The sequence below is a fragment of the Antennarius striatus genome, chromosome 12, assembly GCF_040054535.1.
Source record: "Antennarius striatus isolate MH-2024 chromosome 12, ASM4005453v1, whole genome shotgun sequence".
NCBI classification, from domain to species: domain Eukaryota; kingdom Metazoa; phylum Chordata; class Actinopteri; order Lophiiformes; family Antennariidae; genus Antennarius; species Antennarius striatus.
The window spans coordinates 14,418,968-14,442,951 of NC_090787.1; the positions used below are offsets into that span (position 1 = coordinate 14,418,968).

General features: G+C 42.4%; 1 protein-coding gene across 6 annotated transcripts in view; it reads right to left on the minus strand.

Annotated features, from left to right (window-relative positions):
• LOC137604881 (FERM, ARHGEF and pleckstrin domain-containing protein 1) overlaps positions 1-16,878 on the minus strand; it is a 46,575-nt gene extending 29,697 nt beyond the window's left edge. For 2 of the 6 annotated variants that reach the window (XM_068329090.1, XM_068329091.1), the window contains exons 1-2: positions 16,423-16,878; positions 13,126-13,346 (exon numbers count right to left, since the gene is read on the minus strand). In XM_068329090.1, coding sequence (XP_068185191.1) covers positions 13,126-13,305 — 180 coding nt within the window. In that variant the 5' untranslated portion in view covers positions 13,306-13,346; positions 16,423-16,878. Of the gene's footprint in view, positions 1-13,125; positions 13,347-16,272; positions 16,362-16,422 lie in introns of those variants that run through there. The other 4 variants (XM_068329087.1, XM_068329086.1, XM_068329088.1 and 1 more) reach the window with 4 other exon arrangements.
• Between the last annotated feature and the right edge of the window lie 7,106 nt (positions 16,879-23,984).

A 23,984-nucleotide genomic window follows, 5' to 3' on the forward strand; every position in this document is an offset into this window, starting at 1 on the left:
TTAAACCTTCAAAACCTTGGTGGGCTCTTCCTACACAGCATGACAAAAAGTGGACACTATCCTGAGGTGGAAACTCTCGTTTGAGGTTGGCAGCAGCAGTCTCAAGCACAAACAGCCAGCCAAACACGACAGGCAAAGCCTCTGTGAGGACAGCTGTTGCTCCATGTCTGTAGGCCATGAGATCCAGCAGGAATTCAGGTCTCTGTGACTACAGAATACCAATTCCTCTCCACTGGAAGACCAAGAGAGCCCAGTAACCATGGCAACAAAAAGAAAATAGTGATTCCTAACCTCTGAGGGAAAAAGAAAATGTGGAAGAGTCATCGGCAGAAGAAAGGAATCATGTGGTTAAGGTTAAAGAGTAAGTAATTAAATTCTCGTAAAATTCCACTTTAATCATTAAGAGAAACGTGTCCTCTACTTTTAGAGACACAGCTTTTTGTTCAGTTTCGTCACATGATAACGTGGCAATTACTGCAAACATAACCATTATTTTGGGAAAATATAATACATAGGAAGCAAATGCTGCTCAAGCACAACCTCTTTTTTTAATGTGCTATAGGGTAGTGGGACTCAAAGCTGACTGATCCTAGAAATGGGAACACTGACTCGTGCTTTAGAGAGCTGGGCTCTCACTGACCCACCACTCTGACTAATTTAACAACACATAAACAATAGATGAGAAGTGGACATGAGTGTTTCTGCCACTAAGAGGGTTAAGACACGATTAGTGTGTTTTTGGACTGAATGCATGACTGGGGTTTGTCTTGCTGAGTGAGGTTGTTGTTGGGTACAACAGTGAGACTTTAAATTTCACAATGCTGGCACACTTTAACCAGAGTGGACCTCCATGGTAACCTATGGTATGCAGTAAGGCTGTCTGAGAGGAAGTTCAGCTGACAGTTCCAGATCCCAAATATTTGTCTACTGAGCTGGTTGTCTGTAGTTATTATTGCCTTTGCTAAGCATTGATTGCTTTGTTTGACTGTATGCAGGTTTATTCAAACAGTTACTAACATATGTTGATTACATTTTCTAAAGTGACACACAATAGTACAAGGAACAATTTAGTTAATTTTGGAGGTGATCAGGACAATTATAGGCTCACAATTCACTGCTCACGATTTACTACCTGCCGTAGGTGTTCAACAGGGAGATATACGTGGAGAAAAGCTGCAGTACTTCCACCACAGGAGGGCTCTGCTTTTGCAGTTTGTGCAGTCTGATTTCCATCTGGTTAAGGTTTCGAGTATTTAATTAATATTATAAAACGATGAGCCACCTTTTGTTGTACAACAAGTTTAAAGATAGATGTTGGAAATGGTTTTCATGAACTGTACGTAAAACATATTTCAGGGTGTTTTCTTCACTGTAGTGATTGTGTCATCACCTCAGGTATAAAACTAAGAAAACTGAAGAAACCCGTTAAGAAGTACAGATCTGTTCTACAAAGCATGCGTGAAACTTCATTGAAATTCCGTGCAGATGTTTTTATAGGAATGTAGACAGATTATAAGCAGCTACAAACAGAAGCACAAGGGTAACCTGACTTGCCCCCTTTCCTGGAGGAATAATAACCACCTAATGTTGGCAACTCATTTTAGAAAGTTAAAGAAAGTATATGGAATTGTCTCACTGTTTGCAAAACCACTTTTATCACTTGTCTTCAAACTGCTTGTGTGCAGTACATCTACCCATTCCTGTCATGACCCAATTTCCCCCCTGACCTGAAATCAGCCTCTGGGTTTATGAGCATGAACATTTTAGCTGTACTACTACGAACTGTGCTCAGTGTAATCTAATAAAACAGTCTTAAGTTTTTTTTTAGTGTAATTTTTCAAACTAAATATATCTGTACATGGCTAAAAGTTTCCATGCTACTTCTGTTTGTGGGAGGTTAACAGAGCGAATGAGCACTCAGACAATTTTACAGCATAAAGGATTTAAATGAAATTTAAAAAAGTGGGTCACATTAAGACCGCAAGACCTGTGTCTCCAGCTGTAAACAAGATTAAACAATTAACTCCAGTTCAAACATCCTAAAGAGAGCAAATAGGGATAAAAAATATGCATCTGCACACAAAAAGGAGCACTCGCATGAAATCCAACCTCATCACACTCCTATTATGCATTACAATGAAGAAGAACATCTTTAACTGGTGATCTATTATGTGAATTGAGTTTAAGATGTGTTAGCACTTAACATGGTTGACCCACTTATTCAGCCTCTGCAGCTGACAGGGACACAAAACAGGGAGGATTCATTGTGACTCTGACAACAGCCTGTAGGAGCCTGAGCACTGACAGATGCTCTGGAGCAGTCGTTTGGGACTCCGGAGACCTTTAATGCCCCGAGCAGACCAACCCCCACTGGCTTTGTGAAAGAGGGACGAGTGCTTTGATATCTATCAAGGGGCATTCCCTTCGTGTCCTCCACAAATTTCAGAATTCTTTAGCGCTGGACTTCAATGCAAAGACTATCAACAGCTCGAATGCCCAATCGAAAGCTCGAAGGAACCTGAGCACGGGTGGAAGCAGAGAACTCATTGGTAGTGGTCTTGCTCCAGCACACATGAAATCATCTAGACTGCTGTCCTCTATTACCTGTTATGCACCAGTCCCCCCTTTTAACAAGGAGGACAAGAGGGGGACGTGTCATTGGGTCAATACCTTTCCAGAGTCCAGCTACGAAAAATGATTTGACATTTAACACTATTCGTCTTTTTCACACTCTCTATCCCCCACACATACCGCTCCCTGACTCTTTGATTCGTTCACCTTCTCTCTCCCTCCCACACATCTCCTCCATCTACCCAAGAGACCTTAAATTCAATTACTTGGATGCAGCAGTGGGAGGTGGACTTAACTGCACAGGTACAGCTAAAAGGAGTTCTGATACGCAACATGCCGGGCATCTGACTTCACCCCCCAGCAGGGAAATGACACTGACCAAAAACAGACCCAGGGTGAAAAGCAGTAATTTTACTTAGTGATAAAGCATGGAGAAATAACCTTCCATCCCCCCTAAAAAAGGAAGAGCAGCACATCTTTCTCACTGATTAGCCCACGTCTACCGAAGGTGAGGCCAAGAGCGCCTACGGTAAAATCACCACAGGGTGAGAATAACTCTCATGATATCACACTGCTGGTCTGGCCTGACATGTTCATTAGTCCTCTGAATCTCAATGAGATATTCATAACTTCATTCATAATTAAAGAGGGCCAACACTGGGTTGACACTGCAGAACCAAAGGCTCCCACAAGGATTGCATCCTTTATTTGAGGCCAGGAGGACATCACACAGAGGGAGTGGAGGCTCGCTGGGAGCAGCCCCACCGCCACACCCATCACGTCGCATCATCATCTGCCCTGCCCGCTGCTATGAAGTCATTGTAATACAGCGCCACAGTTCACCATCTTAATGAGAGGATTAGGACGCTCTCATTAAAGGGCAGCATTCAATGGAATAATATATGAGCACAGGCGTGAGCAGTCAAAGAATCCGACTTCATGTGTCTGTCACAGATGACGCACAAAGACATCACAAGCCATTTCTGCAATCGTCTCATCCTTTATCTGTGAACAGTCACACAGGCAGATAGTCGGCTTCACGTCTGAATCAACCAAACAAACACGAGCATCTCCAACGAAGAGACATTCATCTTGGTTACCATAGGAACAAGACTTATTATAAAGGTATTGCTTTTCCCAAAGCAACCTTTGCACAGTATGGAAAGCACAGCGGAATTACATTGTCAGACACGACCTGACATTATTAAGGACGGCTTTCACAGGAAGCTTTGTGCTCTTTCAGTAGGTAAGGGTGAAAACGCAGAAGCTAGATTGGTTTCTCCATGAATTGTAGGACACATCTGTTTGTGCTTCACAGAAAGAGGAGAGATGACATTCAAACAATGACCAGCAGCTCACATTCCTGCCACACAAATTCCCCATGCTCCCCTCTAAAGATGACGTCCTTTCAGTAGCTGAATCTCACAGGAAATAAACCAGAGGAGGAACCACAGTTTAGCTCCACACATTTCCACCAGATGCATGATGAGCATTTCAATTGAGTATGTCTTCAAAATAAACTGAATATGGGAGAGGACTCTCCTTTATTCATCCATTTTATTAATCTACTGCTCAATAACTCCTTTATCGTAACTCCTTCAAATTTATGAAACAGTTCAACAGTCTTTCAAAAGATGGTGAAACATGTCCTGGGGTGGATCTGTGTCTGGATAACTAATGAAATCCGCCACCGGATAAAAATGGATAACAATAATTATAAAACCATGCAACAAACAAAAACAAAATGTCTCGTAGTTTATTATTACGTGAAATAGTTCAAATTTCTTTTTTTTTCAGGTACATCCAGGTCAGAATCAAGTGAGAATCAACAGAATCTTCCAAGGATGAGGTGCAACTAGATGTGACACGTAACAGGAAAAGTACATGATGGTTTGGGCATGCTTGGCTTTTAAAACATGTTTCTCAACGCGTAGGTGAAACATCATTCTGGACGTCAATACTACTGAGTCTGTCAATGCTGTTAATGAATAATGGTAGAAGTAAGTGGTTTTTTTGTTGCAAGGCTATGGTGTGTTTTGTGTGTATAAGGTGTTCATGATTTCTGGCATCATCTAACATGCTCCCAATAAAAAAAATACTTTCCCACTTTAATCTTGATTGTTTATTATTGAAAACCCTGGAAAAGTCTCCCATCATTGTCCTGAAAGTGTGAGCTGTAAAGACCACAGCACTGGGTTTACAGCAGCACAGAAATCCTGCGTTTATGTTCTCATGGTGATGCCATGCATATGACCCCCTCCCCCCAAAATCCTTCCAACCCAAATATAATGCCATCTTTGAGGGAAACTGGGTCAATCTGAAGAGAAACCGAGATGAGCCAATAATCTCTGGAAACGTATTGTCACACACATTTAAAATCAAGTGATCTGACTTCAAATAAATAACTTATACACACAGACACAGACACAGACACACACACACACACACAAACACACACAGACACAGACACACAAACACACACACACACATACACACACACACACACACTCACACACACACACACACATACGAGCTGCACAACATATATGTCATCATCTGGGTGCAGGAACATATCTGCATGCAAAATAACAAAAAAACACAACATACAAAACTACAAACATCAAAATAAACCTACTATAAGTGGGTCTTATTAGACACCTGCAGTCAAGCTCCTATAGAAAAGCCTTCAGTTTTCAGTGTCCCATCACTGCAGTCCATCTTCCTATAAAACATCTTAATATTTATCCATAAACTTCTCAGAATTCCTCACGACTCAGCAAATGAGAGGGGGTCATGTTTATATCATGTCATGGTAATTGCTCTCTGTGCTGCGGTGCTACGTTCACATTAATGCCCTGCATGGCGAGTCCCCTCCTCCTCCGAGGGGTAGCTATCAGCCGAAGAAAGAACTCTGCAGCACGCCAGCCGGCTCACGCGCTTCTCATCCACCTTTATGTGTCGCCATGGCAACACATACATGGGCCGGCACGAGCATACGTGGCCTTTTAGAAGTGAACTCTTGTAGTGTTGAAATTCATCGGGGGATCCGGGGAACCTTCTCAAAGGGAGTATAGTTATATCAAAGGTTGTGAGGTTGGTGCCACGAGATGCTTTCAGGCAGCAGGATGTTGGAGGATGAATGACAAATAGTTTCTTTCCACAGCAGGAGGCCGCAGAGAATAAGAGAGAATAACAACAGATTCAGCAAGGCTGAAAGAATACGACTGGGACTATTTAAAAACAGAAGCATTTTCTTTCAATTGAAGGCTCCCAAATGTGAGAAAATGGTCCACCTTAACAAAGCAGGCAGCATCAGACGGCTGGATGCTAGTTATTCCCAGCATCCTTGCTGCATCAAGGCATCTTTGTGATTGTCAGGCTCCAAACACTTAATCAGGTGACATGGGAGAGACAGAATCAGACAGACACAATTTATTTGTCCCTGACAAATCCCTTCATTCACGTTCTATAAAGATGAGCTGTTTCAAAGAGGCAGACAGGAAGACACGGCGACCACATCCTCACACCTATGGCTCCTTTTAAAATGCATTCTTCACGGCACTGTCTATACAAATGAGCATCTGCGTTTAGAAGAACACTCCAGTCACAGTTCATCTAAATAGATCTTACATTGACTCACAATAGAGTTCATGGAGTGACAGTAATGGGTTTAGAAAACTCATTGACATGGCACAGAAGTGGATTTCTCTCTTTGGGCTTAATAACTACTCCCTCATTCTGCCAAATGATCCACCAGCCAATCAAATCCAGCGTGTATTCATACTCACACAATGACGGCTCCTCAAGAGCCGAATCATTCAACCACCAACTCGGTCCGAGTCCGTTCTCCCAGTGCAGCGCCGCGGGGCTGGGGAAGCAGACCGTGTCCCACTACAGCTCAGTTTAACCGGATTTAGCTCACTGCTTCAAGACTTGACTGTTTTCCTCACCCTGCTTTCATTTCCTTCTCAGTCGACATGTCAACATGAGATCTTGAGAACCTTTATTAGTCTGTAATGTGCACAAATAAGATGCGGACTGAATTTAAATTATACTGGTGTGTTTCACTGTGCATTACAAGTATACAAGAGATTTACCTCATGCTTGCACTGAGATGGATATTGTACTGCTGCTACTGTCAAATGTAATTCTGCCAGTTAAATTATACGCAAAAAAAAAAAAAAGCGTGAAATCTTTCCCATCAACAACACGGGTATATTTACAGGACAGACAGTCGGGGAGAAATTGCTCAAGTTGTCTTTTTCACTGCATTCCACATTGGATGATTGTACATGAGAGAGAATCTTAAAATTCAAACAAATAAACAATCAAATAAAACTTTCAAGTTGCTAAAATATGAATACTACCTCTTCAGCTCATGGGACAAGTGTACATAAAATATAGTGACAAGATATTGAACAGTATTTCAGTTATGCTGTAGAAACCTTCATCAGAGACAAACGCCATTCCAAGAATCAGAGTATATTCAAAATGATCCTAAATAGCAAAAGTCACTATTTCAATACTTGGTTGTTGGGTGTAGAAAGTTGGGTGCAGAAATATAATAAATTGTGTAGTGAAATATGCTAATCAGCTGCAATCTGCATCTTCAGAAATGTCTTACAGGCATGGCTGGTACTGTTCTTAATAGGAAGAAAAAAACGAATAATAATTTATTTATAATTTATTCAGCTCCTTTCACAGTTTACATATGAGCTATAATAGTAAAAGAAAACAGATTTAAAGAGTCAGATTAATATAATTTATTCACTGTATTGTGTGCTACAGAAACCATCATGAATGTCAGTTTTAGTACTTGATCAGTACACAGAACATGAGTTCCATTAATAAGGTAATGGATCTCCAGGTTTTGCTGACATTAAACCATCCATGCACCTCTAATAACTGACTCCACCAGATCTACAGATGGCAAATGGAGCAGAAACATCATAACCTCTGCTTCTCCTCCTTCTCCTCCTCCATGGTGCTGCTCAGTCAATCATTCAACAACTGTTGAAGACAGAGCTAAAAGAAGCCCTTCATCATGTTTCTACTCATTAAGTCGGGACCTCATTGCCATTCATTTGACAACAAGGACCAACTAGAGCTGTTCTAATTGCTTCCCATGACAAAGAATGGCAGCATATGGAGGGATGAGTGGTGGGATGGTGGGAAGCCCTCTGGACTGTTGTATGAGTTCTCCTCTAAAGTGAGCAGATTTTTTCATTAGTGACAGAAGCGCCTTAGGCCTGGGTGGTCCCTGCTGCTCTGGTTCCACTGGATCAAATACGGTTTGAAGGAATGATTCTCTCCTCCTATCCAGTGATGCATTCAGAAAACAATAGAGTCTTCAATCATCCTCACAAGTCTGTGAGGATACAAAAACGCTTGCAATGACTGATTTTACGTGATCTGATGACGCCATGAGACAGAAAGTTACAGGATGCTAAAAGTCATTTTTATTTGTCCTGGGGTTAGGCGTCAATGTCTGGATGGAATTACAGGAAACGTCATCCAACTTTAGACTCAGGTCACTCAAAACCAATAATGTCAACCCCTCAGGGGGTCCTGGAGGTAAAAAGTAGGGCAATCAACAAGTGAGTGGGAAACATAATCAGCAAAGCACAAATGTCTCAACAGGGTTTTATGCCAATCTTGACCTGATGGTGGTGCAACCAGAAACACTGGGGGATTCATTCAGATTGATCCTGGGCAAACGGTAAGTACACGTCGATGACACCCTCACATGGACATTTAACTCCACTGTTCCGGTCAAAGAAGCTCAACAGCAGCTCCACTCCTTAAGGACACTTCAGAAAATCAAACTGTCCACCGAACGACTCGGCTCTTTTCACCATTGGCTAGCCAAGAGTGTCCTGACATACTGCAAGGTGTGCAGACTGTTCAGCAGCAGACAGGAGAGCTCTCCAGAGGGCCGTAAACACATCCCTGAAAGTAATGGGACCGCCCCCTCCATCACTGCATAGACGCCTTCAGATCCCTCTGCCGCAGGGCCAGCAGCTTCCTCAGAGATAACACCCACCCCTGACACCTTCTCTCCTGTCTACTGCCATCAGAAAGGCCATAAAAACTCACAGCTTTTAATGCTTTCCAATTAATCTGAACCCCACAAAACTTACTGCCAACCCTTCAGCATCATCAGAACGCGCAGCAGTAATTAATACTAATAATACTCACTCAGTACGAGGCAATCTGAGCAATCCGTCTGAGCAATCCATCAAACAGTTGTTGAGGTAGTTACTTTGGAGTGGTGGACCACCACAAGCTCGCTGTTGTGTAATGATATGTGGTGGACTTCATTTGTAATTAGAGCAGCACTATACTGTAATCCTACCTGTGGGTAAAAGTCTCATATGAAAGGCAGTGTAATTAATGAAGGGACGATCTCTCTCTACATGGAGGGGGGGGGGGTACATACATGACTGTAATGGACAAAGTGATGTCTGGAGAAGAGAGGATAAAGTCCTCAGTGACTCATTATAGTTAGAGAGGAAGAAAAGGCAAAAGCGCAACAACAGAGCTGAGAGAGAGGGAGAGAGACAGATTTTTAACATCACGTTTATTCATAAAAGTCAAATTACAAAATAATCACGTTGACACAAAATCCAAAAGAGATTCATCGTAAAGAGGATTTTCAATAGTACTGTGCATTTTCTGATCAAAGAAACATCTGACCTTTTGACATTTATCAAACTAAAAAAATTAAGAAAAAAAACAATTATCCATTCTCCATAATTATCTCTCCTATAATCATGTCTTTTACTTTTTTTTCCTTAGTTTTTTCAATCTATAAAACTCTTGATCCATGAGAGGGAGAGAGAAAGAGTTACACTGAATTTTTAATACAGACTGTCTGATTTGTTTGGTTCCCATGTTACATGGAAAGCAGAACGTTAATTCGGTTGGGGTTTGGGCAGTAAGGGTTGACTAATGGAGACAGACTGTCCTTCTTTCTGTTTCTACCTTCATCACCCCACCCCCTACCTCCTCATAAATCCATCCTACAGTCACACTGCTGCAGAGCATCCACCAGCCATCAGCAAACATGAGTGTCAGAACACCAGGACCGATCGTGGCAGCGGATGTTCGCCCGAGGATGGAGAGACTGTCGGAGGGCTCGTCTGGATTTCCTGCTCGACTGATTTCCCCGTGAGCAAAATGGACAGAAACAGGCTTGAAAATAATCCAATTAAAATGAAAAGGCACAACCACATCGGTATTCTGGCTCAGTTATGCTTTTTTTTTTTTTTTTTTTTTTTAATTAATGCCAATGTTCAGGTTTGTTCAGCCAAACATCATCAGCATCAACGTGTTCATAGCCAGAGTGTAAAGTAGGCCACCCCATGGTATGTGATCCATGACGTGGCTCGAAGGCCTCTTGTTGTTTCTCAATCATCTGCTATTCACCCACCGAGGTGGTAACGTACCCCTCGGAACCAGAGGAACAGGAACCCAAACCACTGGGATCAGTTACAGGGTAGGATTAAATGTTCTGCTTCCGTAAGGAAGAACAGAAACAGCTCCTGCCTCCGTATTTTGTGTGATTGAGTACATCCAAAGGGATCTAATGATGCACTATTAAACGTTAGCTATTGAGACTTGCTGTTGGGTTTGCTTTGATTGCGGTAAAGGATTTATTTCTATTCATTTACTCCTGGTTTGAGTTGTATCCAGTATGGGAACCTCCATTTAGAGCAGGTGTACCTGAATACTAAGTGCAACCAGTCAGAAATTATCACGAAATCTTGTTGAGTCACTTAAAAAAAAAAAAAAAATCCTCAACTGTCACAACTTGTACAATACTGCACCCTGCTATCCCTATTGAGAAATAAATGACTACATAATTTCTTGTCGAGCGTGTTTGGTAGGCTCTTCAATTTTCATGCTTCGTTGCTGCAGGGGTGAGAATATCCATCCATCTCCAAGCTGCTCACCTGTGGCAGCCAAACATCCCCGCCAGATCAAATGTTTATGAGCCATGTGTGTCTTAAAAGAAGACTCAACCTTATCAACACCATCTATCTGGGATACAGGGATACAGATACTCCCTCTGATGTTGTGACAATGACTTGGATGTTAAAAAGCATGTTTTGCGTTGCTTTTTGTGCTTAAAGATAACAGATCTTTCCACTCAGATTGTGACTCACCGAGGAAAATATGATCTCTGACACTTCCAGGCAAAAAATAATACTAAAGACACTCAGATACTTATCTCAAGTACTGACTTGAGATTAAAGATATAAAGCGCATGTTAAATTGAGCATGAATACAGACTTCTGGCAGCAAGGGTGTTTTGCTAAGCTATCCTGAATAGCATCTTCAGCTTGTTTGTCACCAACCTGTCACTACAGCTCAGCTACACCAACACAATCCAGCTGCATCCACAAGATCGGCTCAACAGGAAGCCCGGTGTCATGTGTGCATTAACACCGCTGCCCAGCGTCTAGCCTGGACCGGGATCCATGTAGACCTGGGACTCCCGAGATCTTTCAAACAGCTGACAGCAGGTTTTTGAAGATGTTTGGTGTAAGACCAGGTCGAGAGCGAGGCGGTTAGATTTCGAGGCAGATCTTGGTGTGGATATTGGATCCATTTTCTTCAACATGCAGCTTTTTTCTTATAATGGGGCAATTAGACTAAAAACAGGTCACAGCACGGTAACAGGAATGATAAATAGATCTGAAACTGGCATGATAGAGAATCATATAGTCAAGAGGTTTCCAGGGTCAAGACATTAAGCAGTTGTTAAGAAACAGATGTGAGCAAAGCAACACTATAGTGTCAATAGTATCCATGTGCGCTACGCCCAGAACGCAAATGCTAAAATATTTATTACTATTTATTCATAACCAAGGTATTGGCTCTCTGAGTGGCTTCTGTCTTACTTCGGTTTTCCAATCTCTCAATGTGAATTAGACTATATGAATCCCAATACTAGATGAGATCAACGCTGCCGTGTACAAATCTGATATGCATGAGGACAAAAACACAAAGCAACTCTGTGAATATTCTTTGAAGGGTAGAGTAGTCTAAAACATTTAACATCAAAACTCCATGAAACCTGCAGCGTGCTTTTACATCTCTGAGACTGGACGTGTAATTATTGTATTTTACTGAAGGTTTTCACAGATTATGAGTCCTGAATGTGGCTGAATTAAATCTCTTCCTCACCTGCTCTACCTCTCATCAGGGACTGGCCTTACCGGATGGATGGTAGTTAATGCTGAAAGGTCAGGACTGGCAAGGTGACGGCTCTGATCTGAGAAAAGACAACGCTGGAAGCAGATGCCGCGTACTGCAACACGAATATACACAAATATAATCTGGGCTAAATGAGGGTAGTCAAACGAGACTTCAGCATAAGAAGATAGTCAGACTTTAACTTAAAGTACAACGCATTATAACACTGCAAAGATTAGCAGTCTTCCACAGGGAGCTCTGATACCAGCTTTTGGAACAACATTTACCCATACTGCCTCGGGAAACAGCCACAAGGGCACATCCACCCTGCACTGCACATTTACCAACTGTCAGTAACGCTCCACAGCCTCAGCGCCGAGCGCCATTCATAAACATCAAATGGGTCATCTGTGGCGTCTGCTGCAAGCTTCTCTCCGTCACCGTTTCCCACTCCCCTCTACCTACTTATCTTCCTCTCCTCCAGACAGGAAGGAATGGAAACAAGAAATGCCAGAGGGAAAATACACCATGTATCACCATCGCCGCCTTAAAATTTGCTCTGACCCACCCGTCGACTCCAGCCTGCAGCTCCAAGACACCAGGTCGCTAATGAGGATGTGAATTTTTTTCAAACCGGTCACAAACATGTGCTTTGATTTTAAAACACAAGGAATCATTAAATATAAAACATCCTGCATGGTCATAACCATTCCCAACATGATGGCTGCAAACCATCTGCAATTATTGCACACATTCATTTTGTAGAGTTTTAATGTATCTACAAGTAGTATTTAATTTTAGCTCAACTTCTATACATAAAAAATGTTTAAATATAGATCTCTGTGACGAGAAAGCTAATAATCTAAATCCTACAATTATGAAAAGGATTTGAATAACAGCTCTTGTCATTCAAAATCATACCAGCATTGTTGTCTATGCATCTACCTGCTTTCACTGTGTTATCTCTGACAGCATGTAATCAGCCCCACCATGTTGGAAACAAATGTGCAATATCACCACGTGCCAAAAGAATATCCTGAAACGCCATCAGGAGGACATATGCTGGAATAGATTACATCTGCAGAGCAGGTCTGCTTCGGTTTGATAGATTATGGATGAGTGAATAATAGCACAGGAAGAACCCTAACGCTAAAAGATCCATCCAGTGTCATCCGTGCATCCAACAACTTAACATCATGCAGTTGCCATGCCAACCTGTTACCAGACTGCTGCTGCTGTTATGATGAAAATGGGAATGCTTCTTTGGCGACTGTGCAATAATGAAGAAGCCCTGTTATATCAGTATTTCCCCCTAAGAACCTTGACCCAGGCGAGAAGGCTTTAAAAACTCACCGAGATGTCAAACAGCTCCTCCGTGTCGTCCAACATTCGGACCCTGACGGTGACGTGTCGTCCAGGGGGCATTGCCGGGGGCCTGTGCCCGGGGTCCAACGTACTGATTCCAAGGGTCTCTGGGGCTCCAAGTCGCTGCCCTGCACCGCAGGCCATTGGCTCTAGGTGTGGCTCCGCCATGTTGCTCTGTGATGCTCGCTGCTCGGCCTGTTCCAAAGCAACTAGAGGAACCCCAGAGAGACAAACGTGTTAAGGCACAACAATTTTCTCGTACCTGTATGCACACAGTGTCAAGCAAGTTAGAAACATACCTGAGAAAATCATCCTCTAACTGTGCATCACCACAAACACAACGGATGCGTTAGAGCCTAGAGGACGAGCCGCCGAAACTTCTGTCACACTAGCAGAGCGTTTGCAAATGCAGCATTTTGCACTACGTGCTAATGGCCTATAATTGTTGGCCCAGGGGAGAGGCAATTACTGCACAAAAAAATCTAAGTATCTTCTTGATTTGGTAGCATAAATCAATCAGCTTTAATGTGATCTAACACAGAAATCATGAGGACAGAGCGTAAAATCAAACGGTCAATACAATGGTAATTGATTTGGGAAGTCGTAAACGCCAGACCTTTAAGTCAATGGCACAAGCTCAGTGAGGTTTTAATTGGTCTCAAGAGCATCAAGTCAAATACATAAAGACACCGAAGTGAAAGTAATGAGAAAGTAAAGGACAAAACTGTGACAGAAAAAGCTGTTAATACATAAATAATATTGATTCTGCTGAGAACGTCTAGAGTCCAACTACATCTGTTGCTTTCAAAAGTACATCACAAAGAACCTACTAAAGTGATAAATAAGCTTTAAGGAGGTAATCTGACAGGACGGTCTGATAATAAAGGTTGGACACTGCCCCGCCACAGAAACGTCCGTCTGAAATCCAATCACACTTGAGGTGAATAATCTGGAGCGATCACTAGTGTGACTGTTTCTGCAGCCCAGGTGGAGAGCTGTGTTTAAACACAGCTGAGGACTCATTCATTCCAGTCAGTCACACAAACAAACAGACCACTATCCACCTCCCCGTATGTGTGTGTGTGTGTGTGTGTCTGTGGTCACATCCCCCCAAGGCCCTGATATCCCACTTAATTCTCTTTTGGCAGCACATTCCAGCAGGCTGATGTCATCCTGAGACCTCACCGAGAGGTTCATCAGATTACTGAAACCAGTGGTCAGTCGTTCAGCCGCCACAGAGGTGAATGACTGCTGCCAACTTTAAGCTGAAAGCTGAATAAGGCATTTCAAAGGAGTGGATAATGTAATCCAGCAGAGTGTATGGGGGGGAAACAGGCCAAGGACAGTGCATACGTAACGTTCAGTGTCTGATGACTGTCTGTCTGATGCTTAGAGAGCACACGGAAGGTTTACGTAGCAGAATGGGGTCGGATTATGTGGAAAAAGTTAGGAATCAAGGAGTGATGCTTGTAGTTTTTATTTCTTTAGTGATTAAACTGTCAGTTTTGTGTTTTCTTTTGTATTTGATTGATTAATTGATTTTTTAATCCTGATGAATGTCCGTCACAAATCACACCGTTGGTATATGATCAAGTCGCCAAAAAAAACCCCGACTAGATTATTTGTTTAATGTATTACCAGTAAAAAGTCTAAATCTCTCCATTGTTAGAGCTGCAACCAGAAAATATTTGGCATTTTCTGTTGATCAAATAATCGATAAATGAACTGGTAACAACAGCGAGACTGTTAAAATATTTTAAATTTTTTTTAAATCTGGTAGCTACTTGTAAATTATCAAGAAGTTGTAAGATTGTACAAATATACTTGATTATTTATCAAATTCTTGCAAGTTTTTTTGTGTCTGACTTCTGGCTCTTCCTGTGGCTTTTAGTCCAGAATAAAGGGCTCTAAAGGGTTGGGGTTAATGATTCAGGTTTGACAAACTTTACCTCATAAAGGCCAACCACAAGAGCCAGGTGTTTAGAGAACACCACACACATTCACTTGAGGTGATAAAAGAGATTAGTTCTCCTGAGGGAATGAATAGAAATACACTGGGCTTTTTTTTTTGCATTCCATGCCCAGTCATTTATGACATTTGATCTTCACGCCCTAATCAGTCACCCTTGCCTTGATTATTGGCAAGCTCCTCACAGTGAGTTTGTAAATTCATGCTCTATGACCTGTACATGCATGCCTTGTAACCAGACACTATTCAAACAGAGCACAGCTGAAACAGAAGACAGTGAAAGAGTTGAGACAGTGATTATTTCAGCATTCCCTGCACCCGGGATCAATTACCAAGGAGTCATGAGTCCATGCCTGAATAGAGGTGTAAACAAAGTCAAAACCACCAGTTGAACAGCTGGCACCTTGCTCCAGGGGCCAGAGTGGAAAACTCAAGGCCCCTGAGTGTTTCTCTGAATAAACCACCACGCTTTTGATGTTGTTTGCTTGAAATTCCCCACCAGTCTGTAACATGGAGCTGTGACTGCTGGCTTTCAGACTGACCACGGTTATAACAGTGACTCCTCTGTGAGCAGGGGTCCGAGGGGGCCCCTCCATGAGGTCCAACATTGCACAGCTGGAATCCTTTAGTGACAGCTGAATGGCCAGAGGCCGACCATACAGCCAGCTGTCTCTACCTGAGAAAATATTCTAGAACCAATAAAACCCAACCAGCAGCAGACATTGATACCTGGGTGTGGCAGGCGTTGCATGCAGTGATTAAGTTTCCACCTTGGAACTGACACCATGACATGTGTGCATTTAAAAGAACGACCCCAACCACTTTTACTGATTCCAACCTTTGACAAAAAAAAAAAAAATGTTAAGAGAAAATGAAGAGGCGAGGTCTTTCCCTCACTGGAAAGCTCACAGTGTGTGAGTGCGTCCACACAAATCACGCAATGTGGGTTAATGGAGCAGGCGGCTGTGATCCTCCGGACATTATTAGCCAATGCAGGAGATGCGATTAATGCACGGGAAACTAAGTGACACGCAAAATGCACCTTTGCAGGCGACATTTTCAAATGTCACACAGAGACATGAATCAATACAGCGACTGCGGCGGATCCCCTCCATTCAGACCGCTGGGGTCCATCTGTGCGCCGGAGGACGACCGGAGATAGTTACCGGCTGCCGGGGACAGGTTTTCACGCAGAGCGACAGTTATTCTCCTCCCACGAAATCCACAGGATCACAGAACAACACGGCAAAGATACTCCCAGGACTTAACCCTAATCTCCTCAAACAAGTTGAATCACTTCCCTGCACGGTACTCACCCCTTCTCTCGAAACGCACGCTGATCCAGACGTACGTTATGCGCGAAAAGGACACCCACGTCCAGCGGTAGTGACTGGGAGGAGGACCAGCCGGAGTTTTACATGCAGCTCCCGCCGGAGAGGAGGCTCCCTGCGGTCGCCATGGTGGACGACTGAGTAAGTGATCGGGGAAGAGACGGGATTACATTCAACCGAGCTGCAGATCCACTCCCGGTGCCTTTACGCAGACAATGAAGGAGGTGCAGCACCTCCACCTTCTCAGCGGCGCCGTGACAAAGCTTCACAGCACCATCTAGCGGCGCTACGTCGAACAGCACAATCATCTCCACTGGCACGTTATAACGTCAAAGGTTTATCGCTATAACATAATTTTCTACGTCGCAAAAAGATATTTTTTATGCTCAAGCGAAATGCATGAAACGTCGACGTCAGTGTTTTCCAGATTAAACACTGAAGTTGACGTCAGTGTTTAATCTGGAAATAGTGTTTGTTTTATACAAATCATATGAGCTATAATGAACAATTTATTATCACCTCACGTCTATGGGATATTGTGCGTCTTCATATATAAATGTATACCTAATAAATTGTATCTGGCAACTTGTGTTATAAAAACTTATTGAATTGTAAAACTGGGGTGCAAACAACATAACAATCTTTTTTTTATTGTATATTATTGTGACCCCCAAAGGGAAATTAAGAGCACACTCCACCACTTTTTTTCTATATACAGTATGTAACATATAAACCTAAAAAAAAGTGATGCATATTATCATAACATACATGCATTAAAAGATGAGGACATTTTTTAATGCATGTGTAAACACTACTTATAACTATAATCAAAGTACAAACAACATGAACATCCTGCTCCTTCAAAAAGAACAATTGTGCAGGAACTGATGCTACTCAACACATTAGCAGAGAAATAGTTGGACCTCTAACTGTAATCTCAGAATAATAACTTCATTCCCAGAATTATGAATATATTCTCTGTAATCTGTCGTCTAATAACGAGAAGCGAGTCACAGTTTAGTATCAAAAGCTTATGACTGTTAGGACCAATGATAGTAATAAAATAAAACATGAGCCAGCAATATTAGTGAGTAGTCAACCATTCTGTAATCAACATTTCAGTTTCAGTTCATTTCAGGTTACAGCAGCAAGTGAGCTCTCTTTCACATGTGAACACAAACTAGTAACTAATATGGGGATCATAACCCACACTCCTGAGGGGGATGGAAAGACTGCCAATCTGTACAAAGGTATTGTCATAGCATCTTCAAATCACACCGGCATGACCAGTTATAACCTATAAATAAGATTCTCCACATCCTATTATGTCAAAAGACATGAACATGTATCATGCCTCTATCTGCTGTAGTAGACCCTTACCTTTACAGATCTGGATCTGAGGGCCAGATGTTGCACTGATATCCTTGCAGCATTATAACTTGTACACTTTGTTGTCCTTGACGGCACAATAACTCACTGTCAGCCCCTTCCTCTGCCTGTCGATGATACAGTACATCCCCTGTCTACTACCTAAGGCACATTCCTAGCAGTTCAACCCCGGGGTTAATCTTCCTGATGTTCATCGATACATCTCCTGCTTGTACCACTGAGTTGGATTCCCTGACCTACATAGTGGTCATGGTTTGCATTGACCTATGAAGCTCACAGTTATGCAGTATATCCATGTACTGTATATATGTCTTGCTCATCATAACTCTTAACTGTTGATATATGGCCTGACCTGTTATTCCTTTAACTTTTGTGATGAAACAACCTCAATAAAAATACCTGAAATGACAGAGCAACCGAAGAAGCCTACCGAATACCATATATTAAATGTTTTAACCCTTAAGGATTCCCTCGGGTACTTTTTCAAGACAAAAAACAAAATTTAACAGAAGACGAGACTACAGTACATTACTCTTACAGAAAAGCTACGGTCGCACTGATCCAAGTAGATCACAGGTCAGACATGCGATTTTGCATCTGATAAGCAGCTGCAGAAAATATCAAAATGCACTTCGTTTGTAAGATAGACAGAGTTGAGGGTAACAATGACTGAAGCCTGATGTAGCCTTTGTAATGTTTGGTTCTACATTTATTAAAACACCCAAGACCTTTTGCACGCTATCCAGGCTCCACTGGGGGGTGCTTATGCTCACCAATGACACATGAATGACAGTCAGCAGGATTGCAAGTCCAAAGACTTTTAAAAGCTCAAACACACAACAACACAAGTGTCAAACTCTGTAATTAAAAGGTGGCGCTCCCCTCCCCTTGAGTATAAAGGTTCTGTGTAAAACTCTTATTTTAATCTGCAGCGAAAGGCAGCAACAGTAAGTCATTCCTTCTGACGTTCCTGTCCAAATAAAACCACTGTGACCAAATACAGAATGTGTTCCATCTCTGGAACAGTCAGCAAGACGTCTGTAATGCTAATCAGAGCCTGGTTCCACAGCCGGATTACATATCATGGTGTGACCTCAGGAGTGGTACTGTTAGAAGTCCACACCACTCTGTAAGATCCCAAAAACACAATGCAGGGGGGAGCAGACAAACCTTTGACTGGGGGGGCAGGTTTGAACCAGATTTATGGTAGTTTTGCACATCTTTGTGGTCTTTTTGTAGTCATTGTAGTTGTTTTTAGTCTCTTCATAGTGGTTCTACATATTTTTGTCCCAATTATTTTCCTTTGTGTGCGATGACTTTTTTGTTTTCTGTTTTATTTCAACAACTGTTAGCTTTAAATATGTCTTCAATTTTGAATTTTTGTGTTCTTAGTTAATGAACGTATTTTTTTTCTTTTTTGCCATTCATTGTATATCAATTTATGGTAGCTTTGTAAGCGTTTGTGATAATATTGCTCTTTTTGTGGTTGTTTTACTTCCTTTCTTTTGTCTTTTTGAGGTTATACATAACTAGTCCCCAGCAAAGGTGACAACAAAATGACAGACTGCATAGTACAGTATATAGATTAATTATAAGATGTAGAATTATGGGACAAAATCTTCTCAACTGTTGCTTATCCCAGGCTTCTCATCTTGTGCCACCCTAGATAAATCAATCAATCAATAATTTACTATCACCATTATACAGTCTTTGGAATGGAGGGGTTTTCTTCTTGCACTACAAAGTGTTCGTTGCTTCCTCTTTCCTGCCGCTCCTCTCCTTTTTCATGAATAGTTGCCCGAGGCTTTGGCCGGGGCCAGTGCCTCCACCTTCCCACTCTTCCCCAAAGGAGGCCTAAGCAGCGTGGTGGGAGGGGGATAAAAGACCAGCAGCGCGTTGGGGGGGCTGCTTCTTTATTTCATGTCTGTTAGTAACCCACCTTCTCACTGACAGGAAGAGACGTCTCCTACGCCTCAGCAGTGTGGGCCTGAGGATGGAGAAATCACAATCAGTGTTTTGGCGTTATCAGAGGCCCTCCGGTGTGTGTGTGTGTGTGTGTGTGTGTGTGTGTGTGTGTGTGTGTGTGTGTGTGTGTGTGTGTGTGTGTGTGTGTGTGTGTGTGTGTGTGTGTGTGTGTGTGTGTGTGTGTGTGTGTGTGTGTGTGGAAGGGTGTGTGTGTGTGTGGATGGGAGGCAAAAATGAATATGTCAGCAAGAGCGTGAAAACGAACCAGAGCTGCAGCAATACAGACAAAACAGGCAAGAGACAATGCTGTCATGGATTAGTTACGTAAGCAGTCAAGATTTATTACCGTGTCCTTTGTGCTTCTTCATCCTGTTATGTAATAGTAAGTGTAATCACAAGTCATCTTCACATTGATCACAGCGGGAGGAAACACACACCTTCACACACACACACATGCACACATTCCTGTGACTATCACCTATTGAGCTCATTCAGTTATGTCGGACAGAATTTAAACAGAGCAACTGCTGTACGGTAATACATATTTTAACATTTACATGAGGTGGATGGTGTAAATTTGCATCTGTGCAGGTCACGTGATCTCAATACGTGAAGTCGTCCATCCCCCAGGTACAGCAACAGAAATACATCTGTGAGTCACACACACACACGCACGCACGCACACACACACACACACACCATCACACACACAAGAAAAAGAAGACGTGGAAAAAGAAGCAGGGAAAAGGAGATGCTGAGTAGGCATTGTTTTGGACATGGTTTTGTGTGTTTGCTGTCGATGCTGCTGACATTTTATTACAAGTGATGTTTTGCCTTGATGCTGTATGTAGCTCTGATTGTGTGGGTGTGTTGTATAGGCAGCATGCAGTGTGTTCACTTTTATAGCGGCCCCAAACCGTCTGATTATTTTTTAACCACCTTTGGTGGAATTGTGTACTCCCTGACAGTTCCAATGAAGCCATCTTCTCCTCAATGTAAAATGAGAGCAAAAAAAGGTTTAATCTAAAGGCCTTAAATAAAAGCAGCAGCATTTGGCACCAACAATTTGAAAGATAAATTCATTATTTCTGTGGGTCATAAAAGTTGTTTGTGATGCTTTGTTGTTGTGTAAATTCCCTCTAAATTAAGCATAAAATGGAACCCTATTGTTTGATATTCAAAACATTTGTTCACCTATTAGGGAGTCAACCATTAGATGATGTTTCATTATAGCTGTCAGTGGGTGCTTGTTGGAGTCATTATACATCCTGTTAGTGTCTGAGGGGTGGATGTAGGGAACCAGATTTGTTCAGCGTGACAATCCAAGACTTTGGAATGAGGCCTTGTCCCCTCAGCGTCTGGTGGAACGCCTGCTGAGACCTCCATCTCCACAGGAGAACACCCACAGCAGGGAGCTGCATCGCTTTCTTTATTTGCCTTTGGCAGCTGGATGTTACTGATGATATTGTTGCCATATTGAATAAATTCATATAGAAACAATTTCCCTCTGGGGAACTACATCTGCTCCCGTTCCATCCTCCCGTAAAAAGCTATTGTTAAAGTCTATGAATGACATCTCATCTCAGTCATAAGCGAAGTCACACTTTCTCATTATATCACCATGTTTTATTGTGTTAAATGAATCCTTGTGTCACAAAAAGCGCTGATGATGTAGGGAGCTCCACTGATGAACACAACCTCACACTCACACAGCGATCACTAGTGAACTGCTGCTGATGTACGACACGAACACACACATCCAGCAAAGGGCTCTGCCCTGTTGTTTGCACAGATTACAGCCCCAACACACACTCCTCTGTTATAACTGCAAATTAGACTGTGAAATTGACAACTCATGTGTTGCCATCTGGTTGCCATGACACCTAGTTATTAGGCCTTCCGATGGTCCTTATGCTTGTTTGTTCCATCTTCCCCCTCCCGTACATCAGCAGTGTTTCCAGAATAAAAAAAGCATGAAACATCAGAGATGGGGGGGCTGAGAGTGTGGGCTGCTAACAGCTCTGCTCTCCTTAGTGGATGTGGTGTTCAGTTAACATGTAATGAGTACGTGTTTCATGTCAGTCACAAGCAATAGTCCATAGTTGATGTAGTCGTAAATGCATTTACTCTAAATTTTTCCATACTCCATAATCTATTGATTTCCACAATTCCTCTGGGCTGCATGCATACGGAGGCCTCATTCCACACCTTCAGCCTGTGTCTGGACCACATTAAGACTGTAATACTCTGCTGATCAATGAGGCCATTAAAGCTATTTAGAGGTTCCTCTTTTTTTTTTTGGTCTTTGCATCGGAATCTCCTTCACCCACGATGCTGCTGTGTTGGTTGTTGTCCTCCTGATCACATCTCCTGCAGTAAATGGGAAAAGGGAAGGCCTGGCCTCTTTTTTTTTTTTTTGTCATGGACCACTTTATTCCATGTAGACACCCCAGGGGCTATGCTGCAGTCTGGGACAACCGTGGGTGGCGGTGATAGCATGACGCATGCATCTCCCCACTTTTATCTTGACATTTGACGTATGGTTATAGGAGGATCTCAGCTGGAACAAATAGGGTGGTTTTTTGTGTGTCACAGCTGCAACATATTCTGCTCCTCTGGGCCCTGGGCTTACCGAGCTGAGAACAGGTAACAATGAGTCAGCACCTATTTAATTCATACACCCACACTGTGAAACTCTGAAGGTTGTTTTTAAACTGATGTTACTTTTCATTTCCAGTCTCTTCCCCTACAGGGATTTCAACATCTCACAATGTTATATACCAATTTCTGAAAGTCATTTTGGCTTCAGCTCTGCAAGGACATGAAGGAGAGGGAGCAGCTACTATTAGGCTGAGTCCTGCAAACCATCTAGTAATCCATTCTCATTAAACCTGTTTCACTGGACAACAAGGATATTAAACTGCGCTTGAATATATTTTACTACAACCCTAATGATCCTGCTGAAGAGTGAGTGATGCCAGTGGGATTCTAGTTCTTAATGAACCCCACTGAGACTTCTCACTATTGGGTCCCCCCAGCCTTCCGTCCCGCCTCATCAGTATGGATAAAGTACCTCCATATACAAGACGACAGGCGAAGACCACACAGGCTTGTGCTTTCCTAGCCCACTTACATCATGTAGGTGGAGACGGATGTTGAAAGAGGCCTCAGAGGAGATGCTGGCGGACACTTCCACAGAACTATTTACCGGCGGTTTCCCCAATAGGCCACTTTCATTCCGCATTTCTAAAATTAGCTCCGTCTGATAGCTGGTTACTGTGAGGGGTAACATGGTGCTGCTGATGAAGGTAAAGGATCTATGAGAGGATGCTGGGGGCTTAAACATATCTGTGGTCTACATTCCGCGGCAGCAGCTGCTGTACCTGAGGTCATGGATGTCATGAGTCACGACTGGGAGAACGGGGGTGATCTGAGCTGGCTGAGACTGTGGCTTCATATGCATTTTAATTTGCATTTTGTTTTATTTCATTGAACCTGACACTAATTTTACAGTTGCAAGTGATGTGGGATCTAAAGTGTGCTAGTCAGTAGAGGTCCAATATTATAATCAGTCCCCATATATGTACATATATGAGGTTATTTTTGCCTTAAATGCCACTTGGATCATGTATTATGGGATGCCTGTAGTGTTTATCTTCTCTACAATACAGGTGCTTGGCAACATAAAGTGTCTCCTCCCTTGAGGAGGTGTGAACCCATATGATGACATCATAGTTGTCCTTGAATCTGAATGGTGCTTCACAGGAAGTACTTCCTAGAAGGAACAAAACAAGGAGAAAAGATGCTTTTTTTCTCACTCAAGTCTAGAGTAAACCTTTATTTAAGATCTTTCTACTTAAATGAAGAAGAAAGATTTGGTCTGTCTGTAGACAGACCAGGTCCCATATTATGTCTGCATAATATGGGACCTTTAAAGAAAATGATGAACTGGTTTTCGCTTTGCAAATTGAGCTGCTGCCCTCGCTCTCTGAAATATACATGTTTTGAATACAGTGAGGAAATCTCTCTTACTCTAAATGAGATCCAAGTTCTTCCCACAGTGATTTTTAACAGACACCAAACATTCTTGCTGACAAAATCTCGGACGTGGACAGAAATTAGGAAGCAGACACTGAGGAAATACAGATTTGACTTTCGTCTTCAAGCAGCAGTGACGTCAGCGGGAGACAAAG